Source organism: Salvelinus sp. IW2-2015, linkage group LG30, assembly GCF_002910315.2.
Source record: "Salvelinus sp. IW2-2015 linkage group LG30, ASM291031v2, whole genome shotgun sequence".
Classification (NCBI taxonomy): Eukaryota; Metazoa; Chordata; class Actinopteri; order Salmoniformes; family Salmonidae; genus Salvelinus; species Salvelinus sp. IW2-2015.
This window is the reverse complement of record NC_036869.1, coordinates 13034794-13055394: the sequence shown is the minus strand read 5'-3', so window position 1 is coordinate 13055394 and position 20601 is coordinate 13034794. Positions and strand designations below refer to the sequence as shown.

The 20601-nt window shown below is 44.7% G+C and overlaps 1 protein-coding gene across 1 annotated transcript in view; it reads left to right on the top strand.

Annotated features, from left to right (window-relative positions):
- Positions 1-20574, top strand: part of LOC111955219 (partitioning defective 6 homolog gamma-like) — a 42843-nt gene extending 22269 nt beyond the window's left edge. The window contains exon 3 of the mRNA XM_023975371.2: positions 17387-20574. Coding sequence (XP_023831139.1) covers positions 17387-18450 — 1064 coding nt within the window. The 3' untranslated portion in view covers positions 18451-20574. The remainder of the gene's footprint in view (positions 1-17386) is intronic.
- Positions 20575-20601: the final 27 nt, after the last annotated feature.

The window sequence follows — 20601 nt, the reverse complement described above, 5'->3', positions numbered from 1 at the left end:
CATAAATTCAAAGCACATACATAATGGATACTGCCGTAGTGCACACGTATGCAGTTAATAAACCCTACAGGAAACCCCTACAGTATAGCCTATAAAATAACACGTGACTCTTCAAACGGTCACAAATTTGATAGCCATATGCACAATTCATTACATGGGCGTCTGTCACAGACCATGAAGTCTGTTAACAATTCAGAGGCATGATAGAATTGTCCGTCTTCTCCTGTCTTAGAGCCTAGGCTATTTTCAAACCCAGTCCCAATCCCACTGACACCCCGAATCCTGACTCCTGTCTCGCATGAAAGTTCCTAACTTTATTCTGTACTCCATAGGTAGCATTATCAAAGCACGTCTCTCGTTTATGTATGTCAAAATACCACTACAAACATTTCCCCTGCTTCTCTGCGCTGTCTCATATTTTCTGCCCATATGAGCATTTCAGTAGAGAATGTGTGATCAACAAGATGTGTGTGTATGTATATGTGTGTGTGTGTGTGTGTGTGTATATATATATATATATATATATATATATATATATATATATATATATATATATATATATATATATATATATATATATATATATATATATACGCACGCACACACACAGTTGAAGTCGGAAGTTTACATACACTTAGGTTGGAGTCATTTAAAACTTGTTTTTCAACCACTCCACAAATTTCTTGTCAACAAACTATAGTTTTGGCAAGTCGGATAGGACATCTACTTTGTGCATGACACAAGTACTCTTTCCAACAATTGTTTACAGACAGATTATTTCACTTATATTTCACTCTATCATAATTCCAGTGGGTCAGAAGTTTACGTACACTAAGTTGACTGTGCCTTTAAACAGCTTGGAAAATTCCAGAAAATTATGTCATGGCTTTAGAAGCTTCTGATTGGCTAATTGACATCATTTGAGTCAATTGGAGGTGTACCTGTGGATGTATTTCAAGGCCTACCTTCAAACTCAGTGCCTCTTTCCAAAACCTCAGGGGAAAATGTGTTGACCACCATAAGTCTGGTTCATCCTTGGGAGCAATTTCCAAATGCCTGAAGGTACCACGTTCATCTGTACAAACAATAGTACGCAAGTATAAACACCATGGTACTACGCAGCCGTCATACCGCCCAGGAAGGAGACGCCTTCTGTCTCCTAGAGATTAACGTACTTTTGTGCGAAAAGTGCACATCAATCCCAGAACAACAGCAAAGGACCTTGTGAAGATGCTCGAGGAAACAAGTACAAAAGTATCTATATCCACAGTAAAACGAGTCCTATATCGACATAACCTGAAAGGCCGCTCATCAAGGAAGAAGCCACTTCTCCAAAACCGCAAACCGTAGCCTGGCTATTTTATGGCAACTGCACATAGGGACAAAGATCGTACTTTTTGGAGAAATGTCTTCTGGTCTGATGAAACAAAAATAGAACTGTTTGGCCATAATGACCATCGTTATGTTTGGAGGAAAAAGGGAGTGGCTTGCAAGCCGAAGAACACCGTGAAGCAAAGGGGGTGGCAGCATCATGTTGTGGGGTGCTTTACTTGCTGAGGGACTGGTGCACTTCACAAAATAGATAACATCATGAGGAAGGAAAATTGTGGATATATTGAAGCAAGACATCAAGACATAAGTCAGGAAGTTAAAGCTTGGTCGCAAAAGGGGCTTCCAAATGGACAATGACCCCAAGCATACTTCTAAAGTTGTGGCAAAATGGCTTAAGGACAACAAAGTCAAGGTAATGGAGTGGCCATCACAAAGCCCTGACCTCAATTTGTGGGCAGAACTGAAAAAGTGTGTGCGAGCAAGGAGGCCTACAAACCTGACTCAGTTACACCAGCTCTGGCAGGAGGAATGGGCCAAAATTCACCCAACTTATTGTGGGAAGCTTGTGGAAGGCTACCTGAAACGTTTGACCCAAGTTAAACAATTGAATGGCAATGCTACCAAATACACTCAATTAGTATGTAAACTTCTGACCCACTGGGAATGTGATAGAAATAAAAGCTGAAATAAATCATTCTCTACTATTGTTCTGACATTTCACATTCTTAAAATAAAGTGGTGATCCTAACTGACCTAAGACAGGGAATTTTTACTATGATTTAAATGTCAGGAATTGTGAAAAACTGAGTTTAAATGTATGTGACTAAGGTGTACGTAAACTTCCGACTTCAATATAGATATATATTTTTACCCTCTTTTTCTCCCCAATTTAGTGATATCCAATTACAATCTTGTCTCATCCCTGCAACTCCCCAACGGGCTCGGGAGAGGCGAAGGTCGAGTCATGCGTCCTCCATAACATGACCTGCCAAACCGCGCTTCTTAACACCCGCCCGCTTAACCCGGAAGTCAGCCGCACCAATGTGTAGAAGGAAACACCGTACAACTGGCGACTGAAGTCAGCCTGCAGGCCCCCGGAACGCCACAAGGAGACACTAGAGCATAATGAGCCAAGTAAAGGCCAAACCCTCCCCTAACTTGGACGACACTGGGCCAATTGTGCACCGCTCTATGGGACTCCCGGTCACTTCCGGTTGTGACACAGCCTTGGATCGAACCCGGGTCTGTAGTGACGCCTCAAGCATTGCGATGCAGTGCCTTAGACCGGTGCGCCACTCGGGAGGCCCGATATGGATATATATTTTAAAAAATCAAATTTATTTATATAGCCCTTCTTACATCAGCTGATATATCAAAGTGCTGTGCAGAAACCCAGCCTAAAACCCCAAACAGCAAGCAATGCAGGTATAGAAGCAAGGTGGCTAGGAAAAACTCCCTAGAAAGGCAAAAACCTAGGAAGAAACCTAGAGGAACCAGGCTATGAGGGGTGGCCAGTCCTCTTCTGGCTGTTCCGGGTGGAGATTATAACAGAACATGCCCAAGATGTTCATAAATGACCAGCATGGTGAAATAATAATAATCACAGTAGTTGTCGAGGGTGCTACAAGTCAGCACCTCAGGAGTAAATGTCAGTTGGCTTTTCATAGCCGATCATTGAGAGTATCTCTACCGCTCCTGCTGTCTCTAGAGAGTTGAAAACAGCAGGTCTGGGACAGGTAGCACATCCGGTGAACAGGTCAGGGTTCCATAGCCGCAGGCAGAACAGTTGAAACTGGAGCAGCAGCACGGCCAGGTGGACTGGGGACAACAAGGAGTCATCATGCCAGGTAGTCCTGAGGTATGGTCCTAGGGCTCAGGTCCTCCGAGAGAAAGAAAGAGAATTACAGAGAGCATACTTAAATATACAGCTGGTCACCGTTAAGATGCCTTGAGATTTTTACTAATTCCACTCATCTCCCCGTTATTCATGAGCTGGTCTGCTATCTGTATAATCATCAACTCGATTTTGCCAAATTATAGGAGATATTCTGTCATTCATTAAAGGAGGTTATCTAGCAAGCTTAACAACTTTGGTCACTTGAATTTTGTTTGACTGCTATTAAAGTGTGTGTGTGTGTGTGTGTGTGATTTATTTATTTTTAGTTTTTTTGTGCAGAACCCTGGCATAGTGACCATATCTTGGTTTTAAATGAACACTTCAGATTTTTGTGGTATTTCCTGGGACTCTCAGTATAAATAGGAATTATTCCCGGTATTAAAACTCTGTAGATTTTCTGGAAAATATTCATCCCCACTTGGTATAGAGCGCCATGTGATCTGGGAGTCAGACTCCCCGGATCCTCTCTGTAATGAGGGGGAGAAGCGAGGTCAGGAGATGTGGGATGGGGATAAAGAGATATGGAGTGTCTGCCGGTGAAGGTACAGTCCTTATCCTTCTCTCAGGGCCTGTTAGTTGTCACCTAGAACCTGGGGAGATTAGAGAGAGGGTTAGGAGAAGGAGGTCTGGCTCTGCTCACTGACAGGCAGGCTGGTGAGGGGGTGGAGAGATACCAGGCTAGACCAGACCAGGCCAGGGAGAGGCTGTATCTAGTGTCCAGGCAGGGATGGGATGGGTACACACTCATTCACCATGACACAGTTTATCAGCAAACCCCCCTCTGCTGCCAATGTAGATGTCTTGTCTAGTTTGGTCTCACTGAGACAGTGGTGGATAGTCTTCTCTCTGGAGTTCAGAAACTCTATTGGGCTTTAATCAAATGTCACCCTCTATTTGAGATTCTTCAAATACCCACCCTTTGCCTTGAAGACAGCTTTGCACAATCTTGGCAAAAACAAAGAAAATCCCTTGAATGAGTAGGTGTTCTAAAACTTTCGACCAGTAGTTTACATGTGTTTAGCAAATATTATTGCGAGTGTAGGGAAATGCTTGTGCTTCTAGTTCCGACAGTGCAGCAATATCTAACAAGTAATATCTAACAATTTCCCGACAAATACCTAATACACACATCTAAGTAAAGGAATTGAATAAGAATATATAAATATACTGATGAGCAATTTCAGAGCGGTGTAGGCTAAGCTGCAATAGATAGTATGGAATACAGTATATACATATGAGATGAGTAATGCAAGATATGTAAACATTATTAAAGTGACTAGTGTTCCATTTATTAAAGTGGCCATTGATTTCAAGTCTGTATGTAGGCAGCAGCCTCTGTGTTAGTGATGGCTATTTAACAGTCTGATGGCCTTGAGATAGAAGCTGTTTTTCAATCTCTCAGTCCCAGCTTTGATGCACCTGTACTGACCTCGCCTTCTGGATAATAGTGGGGTGAACAGGCAGTGGCTCGGGTGGTTCTTGATATTTTTGGCCTTCCTGTGACATTGGGTGCTGTAGGTGTCCTGGAGGGCAGGTAGTTTGCCACCGATGATGCGTTGGGCAGACTGCAACACCCTCTGGAGAGCCCTGCGGTTGCGGGCGGTGCAGTTTCGGTACCAAATGGTGATACAACCCGATCGGTTGCTCTCAGTTGTGCATCTGTAAAAGTTTGAGGGTTGTAGGTGTCAAGCCAAATTTCTTCAGCCTCCTGAGGTTGAAGAGGCGCCGTTGTGCCTTCACCACAATGTCTGTGTGGGTGGACCATTTCAGTTTGTCCGTGATATGTACACAGAGGAACTTTACTTTCCACCTTCTTCACTGCTGTCCCGTCGATGTGGATGGGGGTTGCTCCCTCTGCTGTTTCCTGAAGTCCACGATTAGCTCCTTTTGTTTTGAGGTTATTTTTCTGACACCACACTCCGAGCCCTCACCTCCCTGTAGGCTGTCTCGTCGTTGGTAATCAAGCCTGAAAACTTGATAATTTAGTTGGAGGTGTGCATGGCCACGCATTCATGGGTGAACAGGGAGTACAGGAAGGGGCTGAGCACGCACCCTTGTGGGGCTCCGGTGTTGAGGATCAGCGAAGTGGAGATGTTGTTTCCTACCTTCACCACCTGGGGGCCGCCCGTCAGGAAGTCCAGGACCCAATTGCACAGGGCGGAGTTCAGACCCAGGGCCTCAAGCTTAATGAGCTTGGATGGTACCATGGTGTTGAATGCTGAGCTATAGTCAATGAACAGCATTATGTTTTCATGTGATATTTGTGACTCAAACATTACAGCAAAATCTATGGGCTAAAAAAAACTAGCTAAAAAACGTTAGCTGACAAGGGCTAGTTGATCTGGATGTTTCTTGCTTTCTAAGGTATGCAATGACTGACATGACATGTAGGGTTGCACAATATCGGGAATATTCAGAGGTGGAAACTTTCCATGGGAATTAATGGAAATATATGCAAATTAATACCATTTAAATGTAGATGTTTTTTGCATTTGATATATTTACCATATCATATGGAGACAAACATAAACCTTTTACCTTATCATAGGTAGATAATTGAAAATTATTAAATAGTTCTAATAGAAAGACAAACAATTTAGTGACAAATTGAACTTTATTTAAATGAGTTGACTCTTCACATGGGATGATTTCACTGAACAACAAAAGAAAAGGAATATTGAATGATCCCTAATGATCCATCGCATCTCCCAAAAACGTTTTCAACATGCATCTGTAAAATGATAGTCTAGAAACTAAAGCTTTGGTTGTCTTCCTCTCAGGCTTCCATGTCTTCTCCCTGGACTTCGTCAATGTCCACCTCTTGAACATCAAACTCTGAGGCCTCATCGTCGCGGTCACTTTCCAACCTTGAGGATGGCTCGTTGTCAGGCTCAAAAAGCCTCAAATTTGCCCGGATGGCCATCAATTTTTCAACCCTTGTATTGGTCAGCCTGTTGCGCGTGTGTGTGTTCCCAAACAAGGACCAGTTGCGCTCTGAGGCGGCTGATGTTGGTGGGATTTGGAGGAGGATGGAGGCAACGGGAAAGCGCCTTGGATACACAAAGTCCCTTCCACCAGGTGGCTGATGAGATATGTTGACACGACTGCCATATTGCATCTCCATCCCAAAGCCCTTGCTTGGAAGTGTACTTCGCCAGACTGCCAAGAACCTTGCCCTCATCCAGGCCGAGGTGGTGAGACACGGTAGTGATGACACCATAGGCCTTGTTGATCTCTGCACCAGACAGGATGCTCTTGCCAGCATACTTGGGGTCCAACATGTACACTGCAGCGTGAATCGGCTTCAGGCAGAAGTCTTCACGCTTTTTGATGTATTTCAGAACTGCAGTTTCCTCTGCTTGGAGCAACAGTGAAGTGGGCAGGGCAGTATGGATTTATTCTCTTACATCTGCAAGCAGAGTCTGAACATCAGACAGGATGACATTGTCTCACTCAATCCGTGCAATGGCTACTGCTATAGGTTTCAGGAGTTTCAGGCTGCTTACTACTCTCTCCCAAAATACATCATCCAGGAGGATCCTCTTGATGGGGCTCTCCATATCGGCAGACTGTGGTGAACCAGTTGCATACACAGCTCGAGCAAGACATTCATCAGCATTTCTCTGACTACGTTCCTCCATTGAGTCAAAAAGAACTTCTGATTCCAGGAGGACCGTGAGCTGTTGCTATCGATAAGGTGTCTGATTCATCATTTTCACCTTGAATAGAAGTAGAGGCATTTTTGTCAGAGGTTGCTTGTTGTGAGCGCTGAGGGAACTTTATGCACTTGGCCAGATGATTCTGCAGCTTTGTTGCATTCTTCACATATGATTTGGCACAGTATTTGCAAATGTACACAGCTTTTCCTACTACATTAGCTGCAGTGAAATGTCTCCTCACATCAGATAGTGCCCGTGACATTTTCCTGTAAAGATTTGGGGGAAGAAAATAGTTAAGCAGTTATATTAAACAACTCCTTTTGTAAGATAAATGTTTTAAAATGAAACCTGTATGGAAACAGGTGCAAGCTAAGCAAAAACTACCCAGCAGAAATTAACAAGTTAGAAATTAGTTTAACGCACTTGGCTGTAGGCTACTATTTACTAGTTAACAAAACATTATGTATATCATATAAAATATATTCACCCCACCCAGTATTGTCATCAAAACTAACCAGAAAGCATATAGTCCTTGGCTCAGACAGTCTAGTAGTGTGGGCTCAATAGCATCTCATTAGTGTGCAAGATCTTGAGAATCAGCTGTACATGTGATGGAAGAATGCACTGTATGCAGAGGGTTGCAATTCCATTGAATTGGGGATAGTTTAACCAAAATATGCCACAAGACCTAGAATTGCCTTGTGTATCCCCAAAAAAAGTTCACTGTTAAAAGCGCACTTTCTTTTGATGTATTCAAGCAAAATTCCCCGGCTTAACTTCCCATGTAAAATTTCCTGGAAAAATTCCAGAAGTTTACCGGAAAGTTCCCGACCCTTTGCGACCCTAATGACAATATAAACTGATGATGCACTACCCAATTTCGAAATTGCACCTTGTGCATTCTACTAATACAACTTTCAAGAGTAAGTTGAAAGCCGGTCTGAACCACTGTATTAAGCTACTGCTCCTGTAAATGAATTGTAATGTATCCACTAAGGAATCCTACTGTACATTTTCTCTCCTAACGAACAGTGTACCAGATCCAGTCTTTCAACCTGAAGCTGGTTAAACGTTATTGAAAAACTAAAGTCTGAAGCTCTTTCACCTCTAACTGTCCTCGTGCTATGTCCGTCTCCTCTTACTCTGTAGTGCAGTCTGTCTCTTCCTTAAGCTAAAAGCTCTATTGTCGCAGGTGGAATCAGGCTAAAAACGGCAGCAGTCTCCTGCTGTTGTGGTTCAAATAACATCTGTCCCTAATCCACCATGTCTCCCCTCACTCCTATTCTCTAGTGGACTACAATGGCAATGGGCTCTAAATAAGGATTATTTTCCCCCAGACTATTTGGGCCATGCTTTTTGGAAGCTATTAGAAATCACTTTTCTCCCATTTTGGAAAGTAGGGGGTCAGTGGAGTGAGCCATTTGACATGAAGTGGCCTTCAGATAAATTCCCTCCCTGGAGAGGTTCAGACTCTGAGGGATGTCTATTAGGAGATGTATTCCTGTGTTTTCTCTCCGTGTCCCCCTCTCTTCTTTCTCTCCTTCCAGTCTCTCGCTCCCTATCCCTCTATCCTATTTCTCTATTTCTCTCTCTCTCATCCTCTTTCTCTTGTTTGTGAACAGACAGGTGGCCTGTGGCCCTGACTCCCAGCATACCACTGTGATTTACGTCACCCTGCTCCGATACGCTGCAACAATCCCCTCTGTTTCTAAAATCTGCTGTGCCTGGCTGCTGCTGTAAATGTGAAGTGGACAAAACAGGAAAGCTCTGGCCTGTATTCAGAGCGCCTCAGATCTAGGATCAGTCCCCCCCCCCCCTCTTATGCATTATGATCTAAAAGGCAAACTGAGACCCTTTATGAATATGGGGCCCTGAACTTCCAATTTACTGCTGAAAGACTTTCCTTCCGTACTTTTGGGACATATGGATGTCGGTGTTCTGAGGGTGACCATTTATCAGAGCGGTTGGAAGATGGCTGAGTTACAAACAGTAGTAGTATGTAGTACACTCAGTCTACTCATCTCTCTCTTGGGATGCGTCTGAAGAGGAGTAGGAGAGAAGGCTAATCCTCTGTCGTAGTGTTGCCATTCCTGTTCTCCACCCTGATCTCTTCAGCAGCAGCCCCCTAACTGGTCCCAGATGTCTGGTGGTAACAGGCAGGGGGGGAGGGGGATGGCCGTGCTGCTGACTGTGTGCTCTCAGGGAGCTAGAGCTCCTCCTCTCTTCCTTGCCCCGTCTCAGTCTTATGAGAGTATTTGAATATAGTCAAATCTCCAGAGGCTTTCCTCTGTCTTCCCCTGCCTCTAGCTCTGCTCCCTGTTATAGAGGAGCAGTGGTTGTAAAGGCTCAGACTAATAGTTTTCGGGCACTTTTTTTGTGTGTGAGGAGACAGGATATTTATGTGTGTTTATTGGGGGGGGGGGGTGGAACTTAAAGGGTTTCTTCCCCCACCAGCCATTGACTATGTATGTTCTTAGGCCCCTAAACATTCCTCCCTGACGCTGCTACCCTGGCAAGAATGTCAACTGTTAAAAAAATAAAATAAAATGCTCCTTTTTATTCTAGGTGATTCCCTTTTTCCATGTTAGTGTTAGAGGAATCAGGCATGTCCTCTGCTGCAACTCAGACCTTCCTGATGCGGTACGGACAGATGTGATCACACAGGTTTTAGAACCTCTAACTGGCCCTCTCCCTGCAGGTGATGCACAACCTCTGGTGGCTGGTGTTGTGCTTTCTGGAGATGTGGATGGGGGATTTGTCCAGTAATCTCTGACCAGGCCCAGGCTAACCACAGCAGCCAGGGACATAACGGGAAAGGCAGCGGTGTGCCGTGCCCTCTATACCCTCTATACATGCTCTGTGGTGTTTCTGGTCTGTACTGGCAGTAAGTGCAGTTAGTCACTGTGTAGCCACTTTATTCCTGTGGTGGTGTAAGAAAGACCCCTTGTATTGTCTCTCTGGCAGATCGATAGCCTAGCTGTGTTGCGTGAGCAGTCTTTGCAGTAGCCGGAGTACAGCCGGAGTAGTGGTTACCCATGCTGTTTTTAGAGGAGGCTCTTGATCTTTGGGGTCATGTGTTCCTCAGTGAGCTGGCTGTTCAGGCCTAGCAGGGGTCTGTAGCAAGGTCCCATCTAAATACTAACATTTCTTCCAGGGGTCACACCCAGTTGCCAACCTTAACCCTAACCCAAGCCTGGCCTGGAGGAAGGATGTTCTCACCCTTTCTCCGTGAACTCTAACCTCCGACCTCCCACACCAGCCTGACAGAAACCTGATGGTCTGTTCTGTTCTTGTGTGGCTGCTGCTGGCTGTCCAACATAGTTCTGACGAGTCTCTGTTAAGTATTTAACTCAAACTGAAGGAACATTCAGGGTCTGGATCCCGTAGGCTACACATGGTGAACAGAGGAGATCCTAGAGGACTACAGTATACCTGGTGAACAGAGGACCATCTAGCAGACTACATGTTACAGGGGAACAGAGAGATCCTAGAGGACTACAGTATACCTGGGAACAAGAGACATCCTAGAGGACTACATTACACATGGTGAACAGAGAATCCAGAGGACTACATTACACATGTGGAACAGAGGAGATCCTAGAGGACTACATACACATGGTGAACAGAGGAGATCCTAGAGGACTACATTACACATGGGAACAGAGGAGATCCAGAGGACTACAGTAACTGGTGAACAGAGGAGATCCTAGAGACTACAGTATACATGGGAACAGGAGAATCCTGAGGAACTACATACACATGGGGAACATAGGAGATCCTAGAGGACTACAGATACCTGGTGAACAGAGAGATCCTAGAGGACTACAGTATAACCTGGTGAACAGAGGAGAATCCTAGAGACTACAGTATACCTGGTGAACAGAGGAGATCCTAGAGGATACAGTATACCTGGTGAACAGAGGAGATCCTAGAGGACTACATACACATGGTGAACAGAGGACTATCCTAGAGGACTACATTACACAGGCGAACAGAGGACATCCTAGAGACTACATTACACATGGCGAACAGAGGAGATCCGTAGAGACTACAGATACCTGTGAACAGAGGACACCTAGAGGACTACATTACACATGGTGAACAGAGGAATCCTAGAGTACTACAGTATACCTGGGGAACAGAGGAGATCTAGAGGACTACATATACCTGTGAACAGAGAGATCCTAGAGACTCACAGTATACTCTGGTGAACAGAGGAGATCCTAGAGGACTACAGTATACCTGGTGAACAGAGGACATCCTAGAGGACTACATTACACATGCGAACAGAGGACATCCTAGAGGACTACAGTATACCTGGTGAACAAGAGGACATCCTAGAGGACTACAGTATAACCTGGGAACAGAGGACATCCTAGAGGACTAAGTATAACCTGGTGAACAGAGGGAACATCCTAGAGACTACATTACACATGGGGAACAGAGGAGATCCTAGAGGACTACATTACACATGGTGAACAGAGACATCCTAGAGGACTACAGTATACCTGGGAACAGAGACATCCTAGAGGACTACATTACACATGGGGAACAGAGGACATCCTAGAGGACTACAGTATACCTGGTGAACAGAGACATCCTAGAGGACTACATTACACATGGTGAACAGAGGAGATCCTAGAGGACTACAGTATACCTGGTGAACAGAGGAGATCCTAGAGGACTACATTACACATGGTGAACAGAGGAGATCCTAGAGACTACAGTTATACCTGTGAACAGAGGAGATCCTAGAGGACTACAGTATACCTGGTGAACAGAGGACATCCTAGAGACTACAGTATACCTGGTGAACAGAGGAGATCCTAGAGGACTACAGTATACCTGGTGAACAGAGGACATCCTAGAGGACTACATTACACATGGTGAACAGAGGACTCCTAGAGACTACAGTATATCTGGTGAACGCAGAGACATCCTAGAGGACTACATTACACATTGGTGAACAGAGAGATCCTAGAGGACTACAGTATACCTGTGAACAGGACATCCTAGAGGACTACATTACACATGGGAACAGAGGACATCCTAGAGGACTACAGTATACCTGGTGAACAGAGGACATCCTAGAGGACTACATTACACATGTAACAGGAATCCTAGAGACTACATACCTGGTGAACAGAGGACATCCTAGAGGACTACATTACACATGGTGAACAGAGGAGATCCTAGAGACTACAGTATACCTGGTGAACAGAGGACATCCTAGAGGACTACATTACACATGGTGAACAGAGAGATCCTAGAGGACTACAGTATACCTGGTGAACAGAGGACATCCTAGAGGACTACATTACACATGGTGAACAGAGGAGATCCTAGAGGACTACATTACACATGGTGAACAGAGGAGATCCTAGAGGACTACAGTATACCTGGTGAACAGAGGACATCCTAGAGGACTACATTACACATGGTGAACAGAGGAGATCCTAGAGACTACAGTATACCTGGTGAACAGAGGACATCCTAGAGGACTACATTACACATGGGAACATAGTGCTGAGAGTCCCAAAAATCTCTGCATCATAACTTTTGCATAATGTAGGTGTGACATGCCACATGTTGTCGTCTATCACAAATACCAACTAACCCCCAGCTCAGATCGTTGTCTTACGTCAGACTAATTACTAAACAGATTACGCAACAGAACAAGTCAACTTGGATTTATGTTGCAGCAAAGGTGTTTCTTATTAATTTCTGTAAAGCAGTGTTTGGGGTTATTAATGTTCTGTAAAGCTAGTGTTTGGTGTTTATTAATGTTCTGTAAAGCTAGTGTTTGGTGTTTATTAATGTTCTGTAAAGCTAGTGTTTGGTGTTTATTAATGTTCTGTAAAGCCAGGCTAATGATTGGTTTGTCAGAGGTGTAGCATGTTCCCATTTATAAACCAGTCTTTGTGTCATCTGTACTAGTCTGTACCAGTCTTTATTATCACATGTCAACAACACTACATCACACAATAAGCACTGTTCCTAGATCTGAACTGGAAAAAATGGGCTTAAAAGTAGTGGCTCAAATGGAAACTGTTTTCTACTTAGTGTTTTTCATTGTGCTTTGTGCTGCCCAGTAGGCTACATTCACCTTGCTGGTGAATACATACATTCAGTACTAAACTTACTACAAGATGTTTCAGATCAAAGCACATTGGGAGGCCTAATGACTGGTCATAAAACTCTTTAGATTCCTGCTTTTATTGCACTTAGTAAAAACCCAGTAGGACTTGAAAGGAGGCTCTTTTTCACAGGTCCAGTTAACAAGAGGAGAGAAATGTAGGGAATAGGGTGCCATTTGGGATTCAGCCCACCCTATAGAGAGGATGGAGGATTAGGACTAGCTGACAGACAGGCAAGGCTAAAGTAGCTAGAGTAGCTACAGACACTGAGTTAAACCTGTCCAGAGATATCTCCATATCCATCAAGCGCCACATTCCTGACTGGTGAAACTCCAGAGCCAGCCTGCAGTCTGACCAGATCGTGGGTGGAGGGCCTTCTCGGCCCTCTTACACACAGAGGAATGTAGGCACTTTACTTTTCACCCCCAAACCCTGAACTGTGCTGGGATGGGAGAGTCAGGTGACTGGCCAGCATCACACGGCTTCGTTGAGGCTGTAATTTTGTTGTACCTGCGCACTTCATTCACTGTGACTCCATCTGAAAGGGCACCTTATTCCCTACATAGTTCACTACTTTTGACCAGAGCCTATGGGGATGCCAATTCAGATGCCTCCCAGTTTGTTTTCAGACTAGTTCTCATGAGGAAGATGTTCATGTCATTTTTTTCAGTTCCATGCCCAACTATTCAGCTGTGTTCTCTTCACTCAGCATTAGTACCATTATTACATGTTTTGTGCTGTGTCGGTCAACATCGAGCTGAAGTTTATTGACTCTAGAAGCATTCAGACTTTTTCTAAATTCCTTTTACCCCGAAGCTCTAGAAGCCACATCATCATGCTCTGATCATTCCATTTCATCCAACAGGGCTGCAGCTCTCACATTACTGGGCTTATTCTCCTTCCATCTTACCCTCCAAGTATTTGGGTTTGAAACAAATTGTCTTTCCATTCCAGTCAGCAGTCTGTTCATCCGTCCTGGAACTTGGTGAGACGCCACCCGTTTCTTGCTCTCTCTCTGTCTCTCTGTCTGTCTCGTGTGTTTCTTAGAATGTTCATCAGCTCTTTTTTGACCCTCAACGTTCTGTTAGTTCGGAAAGGACATTGGGAGTCAGTTAGTTCTGATGTCTGGTAACGACCGGCGAGCCTTTGATCAATGAGTTCACGTTTGCTTTCCCATCATGCCTCAGTGCAGCGGGATTATTCTTGTCAGGAGTTGTTACGGCAGCCTGCGTGACTGGGCACGTTGGGCAGATGAAACACAGACTGAGACCACAAGCCCAGCATCCTCTGCCTGTCTCTCTCCATGCCAGTCAGACAGTACTGGGCCTAGTCAAGGGGAAAGAATCCTGTTTTGATCCACTCTTGGCACAACAGGCAGTCCCTGGTCTGGTCAGGTGTTGTCTGGTCCAAACTGGCCTCTACCACGGCATGCAGTCCTGGGATGGAAACTCCAGCCGGCTGGTTGTGGGGCCAGCCAGCCAGGAGGCAAGCTGACAGAATAACGTCCTCATATAAATCCTGGTTCTAGTGCCAGGACTCAGATCCCAATAGATCAGCTGCCAACTTCTCTTGTTATTGGGAATAGATCTCTCTTTTTAGGAATATTGGATCCTGGGGCGGTCTGGGTCAAAGGGTTTCCTTACCGGGGGAATGTAGTTCCATCAGAGCGTGTCGCATGAGGTATGCCTGGGACACAGGCCTGCCCAGGGGCGAGGTGTGCCAATGATTTTGGAACGGAAGGGACATGTTGGTAGACCAGTCCACCTTGGTAATGAGATGGCTCAGTGCAGCCTCAATGTGTTTCCCATCAGCAGACTTGCACTTGTGGCATACATTCCTCCCCATAATAAAATCCTGTCTGGCTTCAATCTAAATGATCAAGCTCCATGCTACCTCGATCCACAACTAAGAATAACTTCTGCACCATACTTTGATATTCAGGAGCTTTGGGAAGCATTCATAAATACAACAGTTGAAAGCAGCATTGAAACAGGAACAGGTGTCTACAGGTATTTTCCAGCCTCTCTCTGACTGGTTGTGCAGGGCTGGAGCTGGCAGTGTGGGTTCTATGTGAAAATCAACAGTAGAGCTGGCCAGACTGGGTTCTGTGGCTTGTGGTTCCGTACCTTCGATAGCTGTGGCCCTCTGTATCTGTAGCAAGGAGTGCAGCAGTTTGCTTTCAGAACAGCATTATTAAAACGGTGTGTTGTGTCCTGTCATTAGCTTCCTTCATGAGTGGGGAAAGTCATTAGTCGACAAAGTCTGCCTGGGAATTATGGTTCAGTACAGTAGTGCATAAAACACTCCCACTGCGGTGCTGCTACACATTCCCACAGAAACTATTAGCACAGAGAGAATTGGCCCCAAAAAATACTTTAGCATAGGAAGTGGCACACTTTTCCAGCAGAGGGAACACATCCATACCATGTGACTATATGGTTATCCAACATCCATATGCTATATTGTTACACACACCCATACACCGAGTTCCCAGGCAGGGGTCCACCCCAGTAGGGACTATGACTCGTGGCCCATTGTGCCATGGAAGTGGCAGGTGTGTGTTTGTGTGTCGTTCCATCCCCCCTAGTAGGACCTCTAGTTCCTGTACAGACAAACTTCATCCCTGGCTGTGGCTCAACACACAACAGACATGTCCTGAGAGGAAGGTCACAGGATGAGTTTATTATGCCTGAGCAGTCCTCTCACTATCATACTGTATCTATCTCTCTCCATCTCTCTCTCTTTCTCTTCCTGTCTTTGTGAATGCATGGTCTGAGAAAAGTGGTGACCTATTTCGGCTTGGGCGGTATCCAGATTTTCATACAGTCATACCGTTTTTCTGCCATAAAATATTGGTCCTATATTACCAGAATGCTAACAAAATGTAGTACAAGTAATAGCGAAATCACATTATTAGCTATATGCTAACGAGCGAAAACGAACAAATTAAATAAATCCAGCTCGTTAAGTTATTGAAGCATAGCTAATAGCTAACCAAATGTGATTTCCGGTGGGTGTGGACATTTTAAAAGCGAAAGTGAACAAGAGATTGTACAAATGAACAAAGTTGTGATGCATGCTTTTCTGAAGGAAGGAGCAGAGGAGTACAGAGGGAAAAAACACTAGTAGGAAGTACAAGGAGAATATGGCAGCTGTACAGAAATCATCCAGAGCTCTTTGACTGTGCCAACATGTCAGAAGGTCATTTCTAAGATGTCTCATACCAAACCTTAGGTAGTGAATTGCATACAAGTGTAAATGCATCACCTCGTGTGCCGCGCAACAGCTCCCACTTTCTCCCGTTGTGCTATTTACACACAAACACGTGACTGGCGCTACTGTTCTTGGAAACTATTGTAAGCTTTCTAATGTAAAATAATGTGACGGGTGAAATGATCTCTGAATGTATTGCACAAGTTGACTGCAGGTATTAACTTAAAAAGCAGCTATAAATATTTATTTATTTATTGAAAAACGTTAAATCGTTTCAACGGTATTGAAAAACCAAATACCCCGGTATACAGCCTTGACATATTGGGTTGGTTTAAATACATTTTTATTTTTTCAATCTTTTAAAATAGTTTTGCATTATCACACTTGCTTGCAGACTGTGTTGTGTATAACTGAAGATCAGAATGATTGGTATTCCAACTGTAATCCCATCCTGGTGTTTGGTTTGATTACAATTGTTCCTCCTATGGCTCTGTGTTCCACCCCACTGACTGCAGAGCTACACCAGACCAGCACAGCACCAATCAGGCTTTCTCTATGGCCCAGAGTACAACAGGTTCAGCCCAGTTAAATCTTTGTTCTGGAGTGGAGGGAAAGGATTTCACCGTAAACAAACTGAAGGGTTTTAATGAGAAACTTCCCATTGTGCTCAACTCCTTGTGTGGGTGTTTCTTTAGAGTGGGACTGGTAAACTTGTTTTACCCAAGGGTAGAGTTAGAGGAGGTTGAACTAAGGCCTGTTTATGTGTATGGTAATGAGAGCTGCATAAATGTCTTGCTGCAAATAAAACCTTATGTATGATGTGTTCTTTCAAAGGCAACATCTGCTCACCATTTGAGGCTCATATGCTTCCAGTTAAATGTAGTGTTCCTGAGAGTTAAGCAGTTCTGTTCTGTGTTTCAGACAAGGTTCTAAGCAGTTTTCTCCTGTCTTACAGAGAAAGTCTTCATGGGTTCTATATTTTCTGTGTTTTAGAGGAGATTCTAAGCAGTTCTGGTTCTCCTGTTCTGTGTTTCAGTTCTATATTTCAGTTCTAATCAGTTATGTTCTGTGTTTCAGTTCTTATCAGTTCTGTTCTGGGTTTCAGAAAAGGTTCTAAACAGTTCTATTTCTCATGTTATGTGTTTCAGAGGAGGTCGACTACAGCAGCTACGGGACCCACTCTCTGACCCGGAAGAAGAAGGCTGTGGTGGCGCTGAGGAACGACGTCAACAGGAAGCGACCTCACATCCGCATCGGAATGCCGCAGGACTTCCGGCCAGTCTCCTCCATCATCGATGTGGACATCTTGCCGGAGTCCCACCGCCGCGTTCGTCTCTACCGTCACGGCTCCGACAAACCCCTGGGGTTCTACATCCGGGACGGGACCAGCGTACGGGTGACACCACATGGCCTGGAGAAGGTTCCTGGGATCTTCATCTCCCGCATGGTACCTGGCGGCCTGGCTGAGAGCACAGGGCTGCTGGCCATCAACGACCAGGTGCTTGAGGTGAATGGGATTGAGGTGATGGGCAAGGTGTTAGACCAGGTGACAGACATGATGATCGCAAACAGTCACAATCTTATCATCACGGTGAAGCCGGTGAACCAGCGGAACAACGTGGTGCGAGCCAGCCGGATCTCCGGCAGCTCCGGTCAGTCGTCAGACAGCAGCGGTTCCACCGGCTACCCCAGCCTGTCCACCACAGCCATGGCGACCGGTGCCCACGGCTACGCCGACGAGCTGGAGAGCGACGAGGAGTCAGACATCGTCATCGAGAGCAGCCTCAAGCGGCCGTCGCGGCGCTCCAACACATCAGTGGTGTCTGTGGCATCAACATCACGCTCCCACACCCAAGCCCCTCCCCCAGCACCCGTGGAACACCCCAGCCCCCCTACCCGACCGCTCTCTGTGGTTTCCACCGCCTCCTTCCACTCCCAACCCTCCTTCCACTCCCAGCCCAGCCTCAACGGCCTCTCCCACCACGGCAGCCTCAGCTATATGCTGCACAGGGACCTGAACCTACAGCACCCACAGTACCAGCCCCACACCCTCCAGCACCACCATTCCCAGCACCACAGCAGCAACCCAGCCCTCCGGGAGAGCAACGGCAGCCTCCACAAAATCCTCAGCACCATGAGGACGGACCCTCGACACAGCCTGGCCCTGCCCCGGGGAGGGGTGGAAGAGGATGGCACCGTCATCACCCTATAATACACACAACTACACTTTTATAACACAGACACACACACTTGGATGTGAGCTGGAGCCTCCCCTGCCCGGTATATCCACCATGAGAATGAATATTGTTCCTCAAACCTCCTCCTAATTTCTTTAACATTTTTCTAAGACAAATAATCCAGGAAACAAGGAGAGTTTATTCTGTATTGTTTGAAAGTGTTCTATGTCTTGTAAATGTCCTGATGGGATTCACCTGCTATCCTTTAGTGACCACTTTTAATCTGAATTGCCATCTTCTTTTTGGGACCAACCCTGAGCTTTTGTTTTTAAGAACAATTATGTGTATGTAAAATGCTGCCTGTCTGTACTGATCCTCTATCTCTGTATTTTAACTGGAAGATTCTCATCAATCATCTGTATCTATTCCAATAAATTATTCTAAGCTTTAATGAGAAAGTGTTGGATCATCACATGTACTAAAACTCTTACTTCCCTTACCAGCAGTCATTTATACCTGGTACGTTTTGAACCGCTATCAAGGAATACTTCCTACACTGAATATGGGCCTAGTCTATATCCTGTTTCCTCTACTCCACCAGTTCTGTTTGTGAAGCTCCTATCTTTACTGTTTACTCAAGACACCTCGGCTCAGCTGTGAACCCTGTTACACCAGGGAGGGGGATGTGAACCCTGTTACACCAGGGAGGGGGATGTGAACCCTGGTTACGACAGGGAGGTGATGGAACCCTGTTACACCAGGGCAGGGGGATGTGAACCCTGTTACGACAGGGAGGGGGATGTGAACCCTGTTACGACAGGGAGGGGGATGTGAGCCCTGTTACGACAGGGAGGGGATGTGAACCCTGTTACGACAGGGAGGGGGATGTGAACCCTGTTACGACAGGGAGGGGGATGTGAGCCCTGTTACACCAGGGAGGGGGATGTGAACCCTGTTACACCAGGCAGGACTGCTGGAGTGTGAAGGTGAAAACACCTGAATTTGCGTCTGCTTAACCTCTCATTCACTTTACTACACTATTGGGCACACACATTGAGATCCATGTTCGGATCCAGTGGTACTTTCGTTTACAAGCACAATCCATCCATCCATCCATCCATGATATGGTCAACTTTGAAGTATATGGATTATGTGGGACACTAAACCATCAATCTGTGGTTTGATTTTTGTATGGGATTCTTCTCACCATTATTCACATTTTAGTTCAAAGCTTTTAAGCTGTCAAGGTTTGCACATTTTTTGTTAAACAGTCTTGTTGTTTCAACTCTTTAAATCGCCATGTTAGTACTCCCAGGATTAACATAGGATTATCACCCCATTTTGGTTCACAAACATGTCATTTTTGTTGCTCTTTCCTTTTCCTCTCACCAAAGGCTGCTCCGGTTACCTTGACAATGTGGTCTTCTGAGCATATTGAGGTTATTCTCTGCATTTCTTCACTATGGACAGTCAGTTTAACCCTGTTGAGTAGTGCTATAATGTATTGGTCACTGCCCCCTCCTGGTAGTACCATCGACTCAGTGTGGGCCCACATTCACACCTAAGAAATATTGCAGGTTTTATATTTATTACAGAAACGTCTAGATTTTTTTCTGGAATAATGTCTATTGTTTTTTACCATCTTTTTAATGTACATAAGGATTTTATAATAGATTTTTACAAGGAAAAACGATGACCTATGAACAAGTGATTCCATTAGGTATAATGGTACGAGGATAATTATGATTGGGAATATTTCTGCATATCATGTAAACTCTACTGTTTTTATTCTATGTTATGATGATGTACATATATTTCAATACATTCTCCACACATACATTGGAGAAAAGGTTTGTAAAACACTTGGTGCCTTTTTTAATTCATTTTAGCCCAGATATGTACTGAGCACTCAAATGTAAACAATAGTTGAATAGATATTAGGGCTTGATCTGTAATTGCTCAATCATTATTTTGTAGGCCTAGTTGCTCTTTCAACGTAGTAAACTGTAAGTATCACTTCAACTAATTCCCACAATTGAAATTCAAACCCTTTATGCAATTAATTTGAAATGTATTGTGAATATTGTGTTCATATTATTTTCTTACTGTTTTGTCATTTTTTGGGGAGAGAATTTTTGGAAATAAAGGTTTTAAATGCACTTGCTTTCCTGTTTTTCATATTGTAG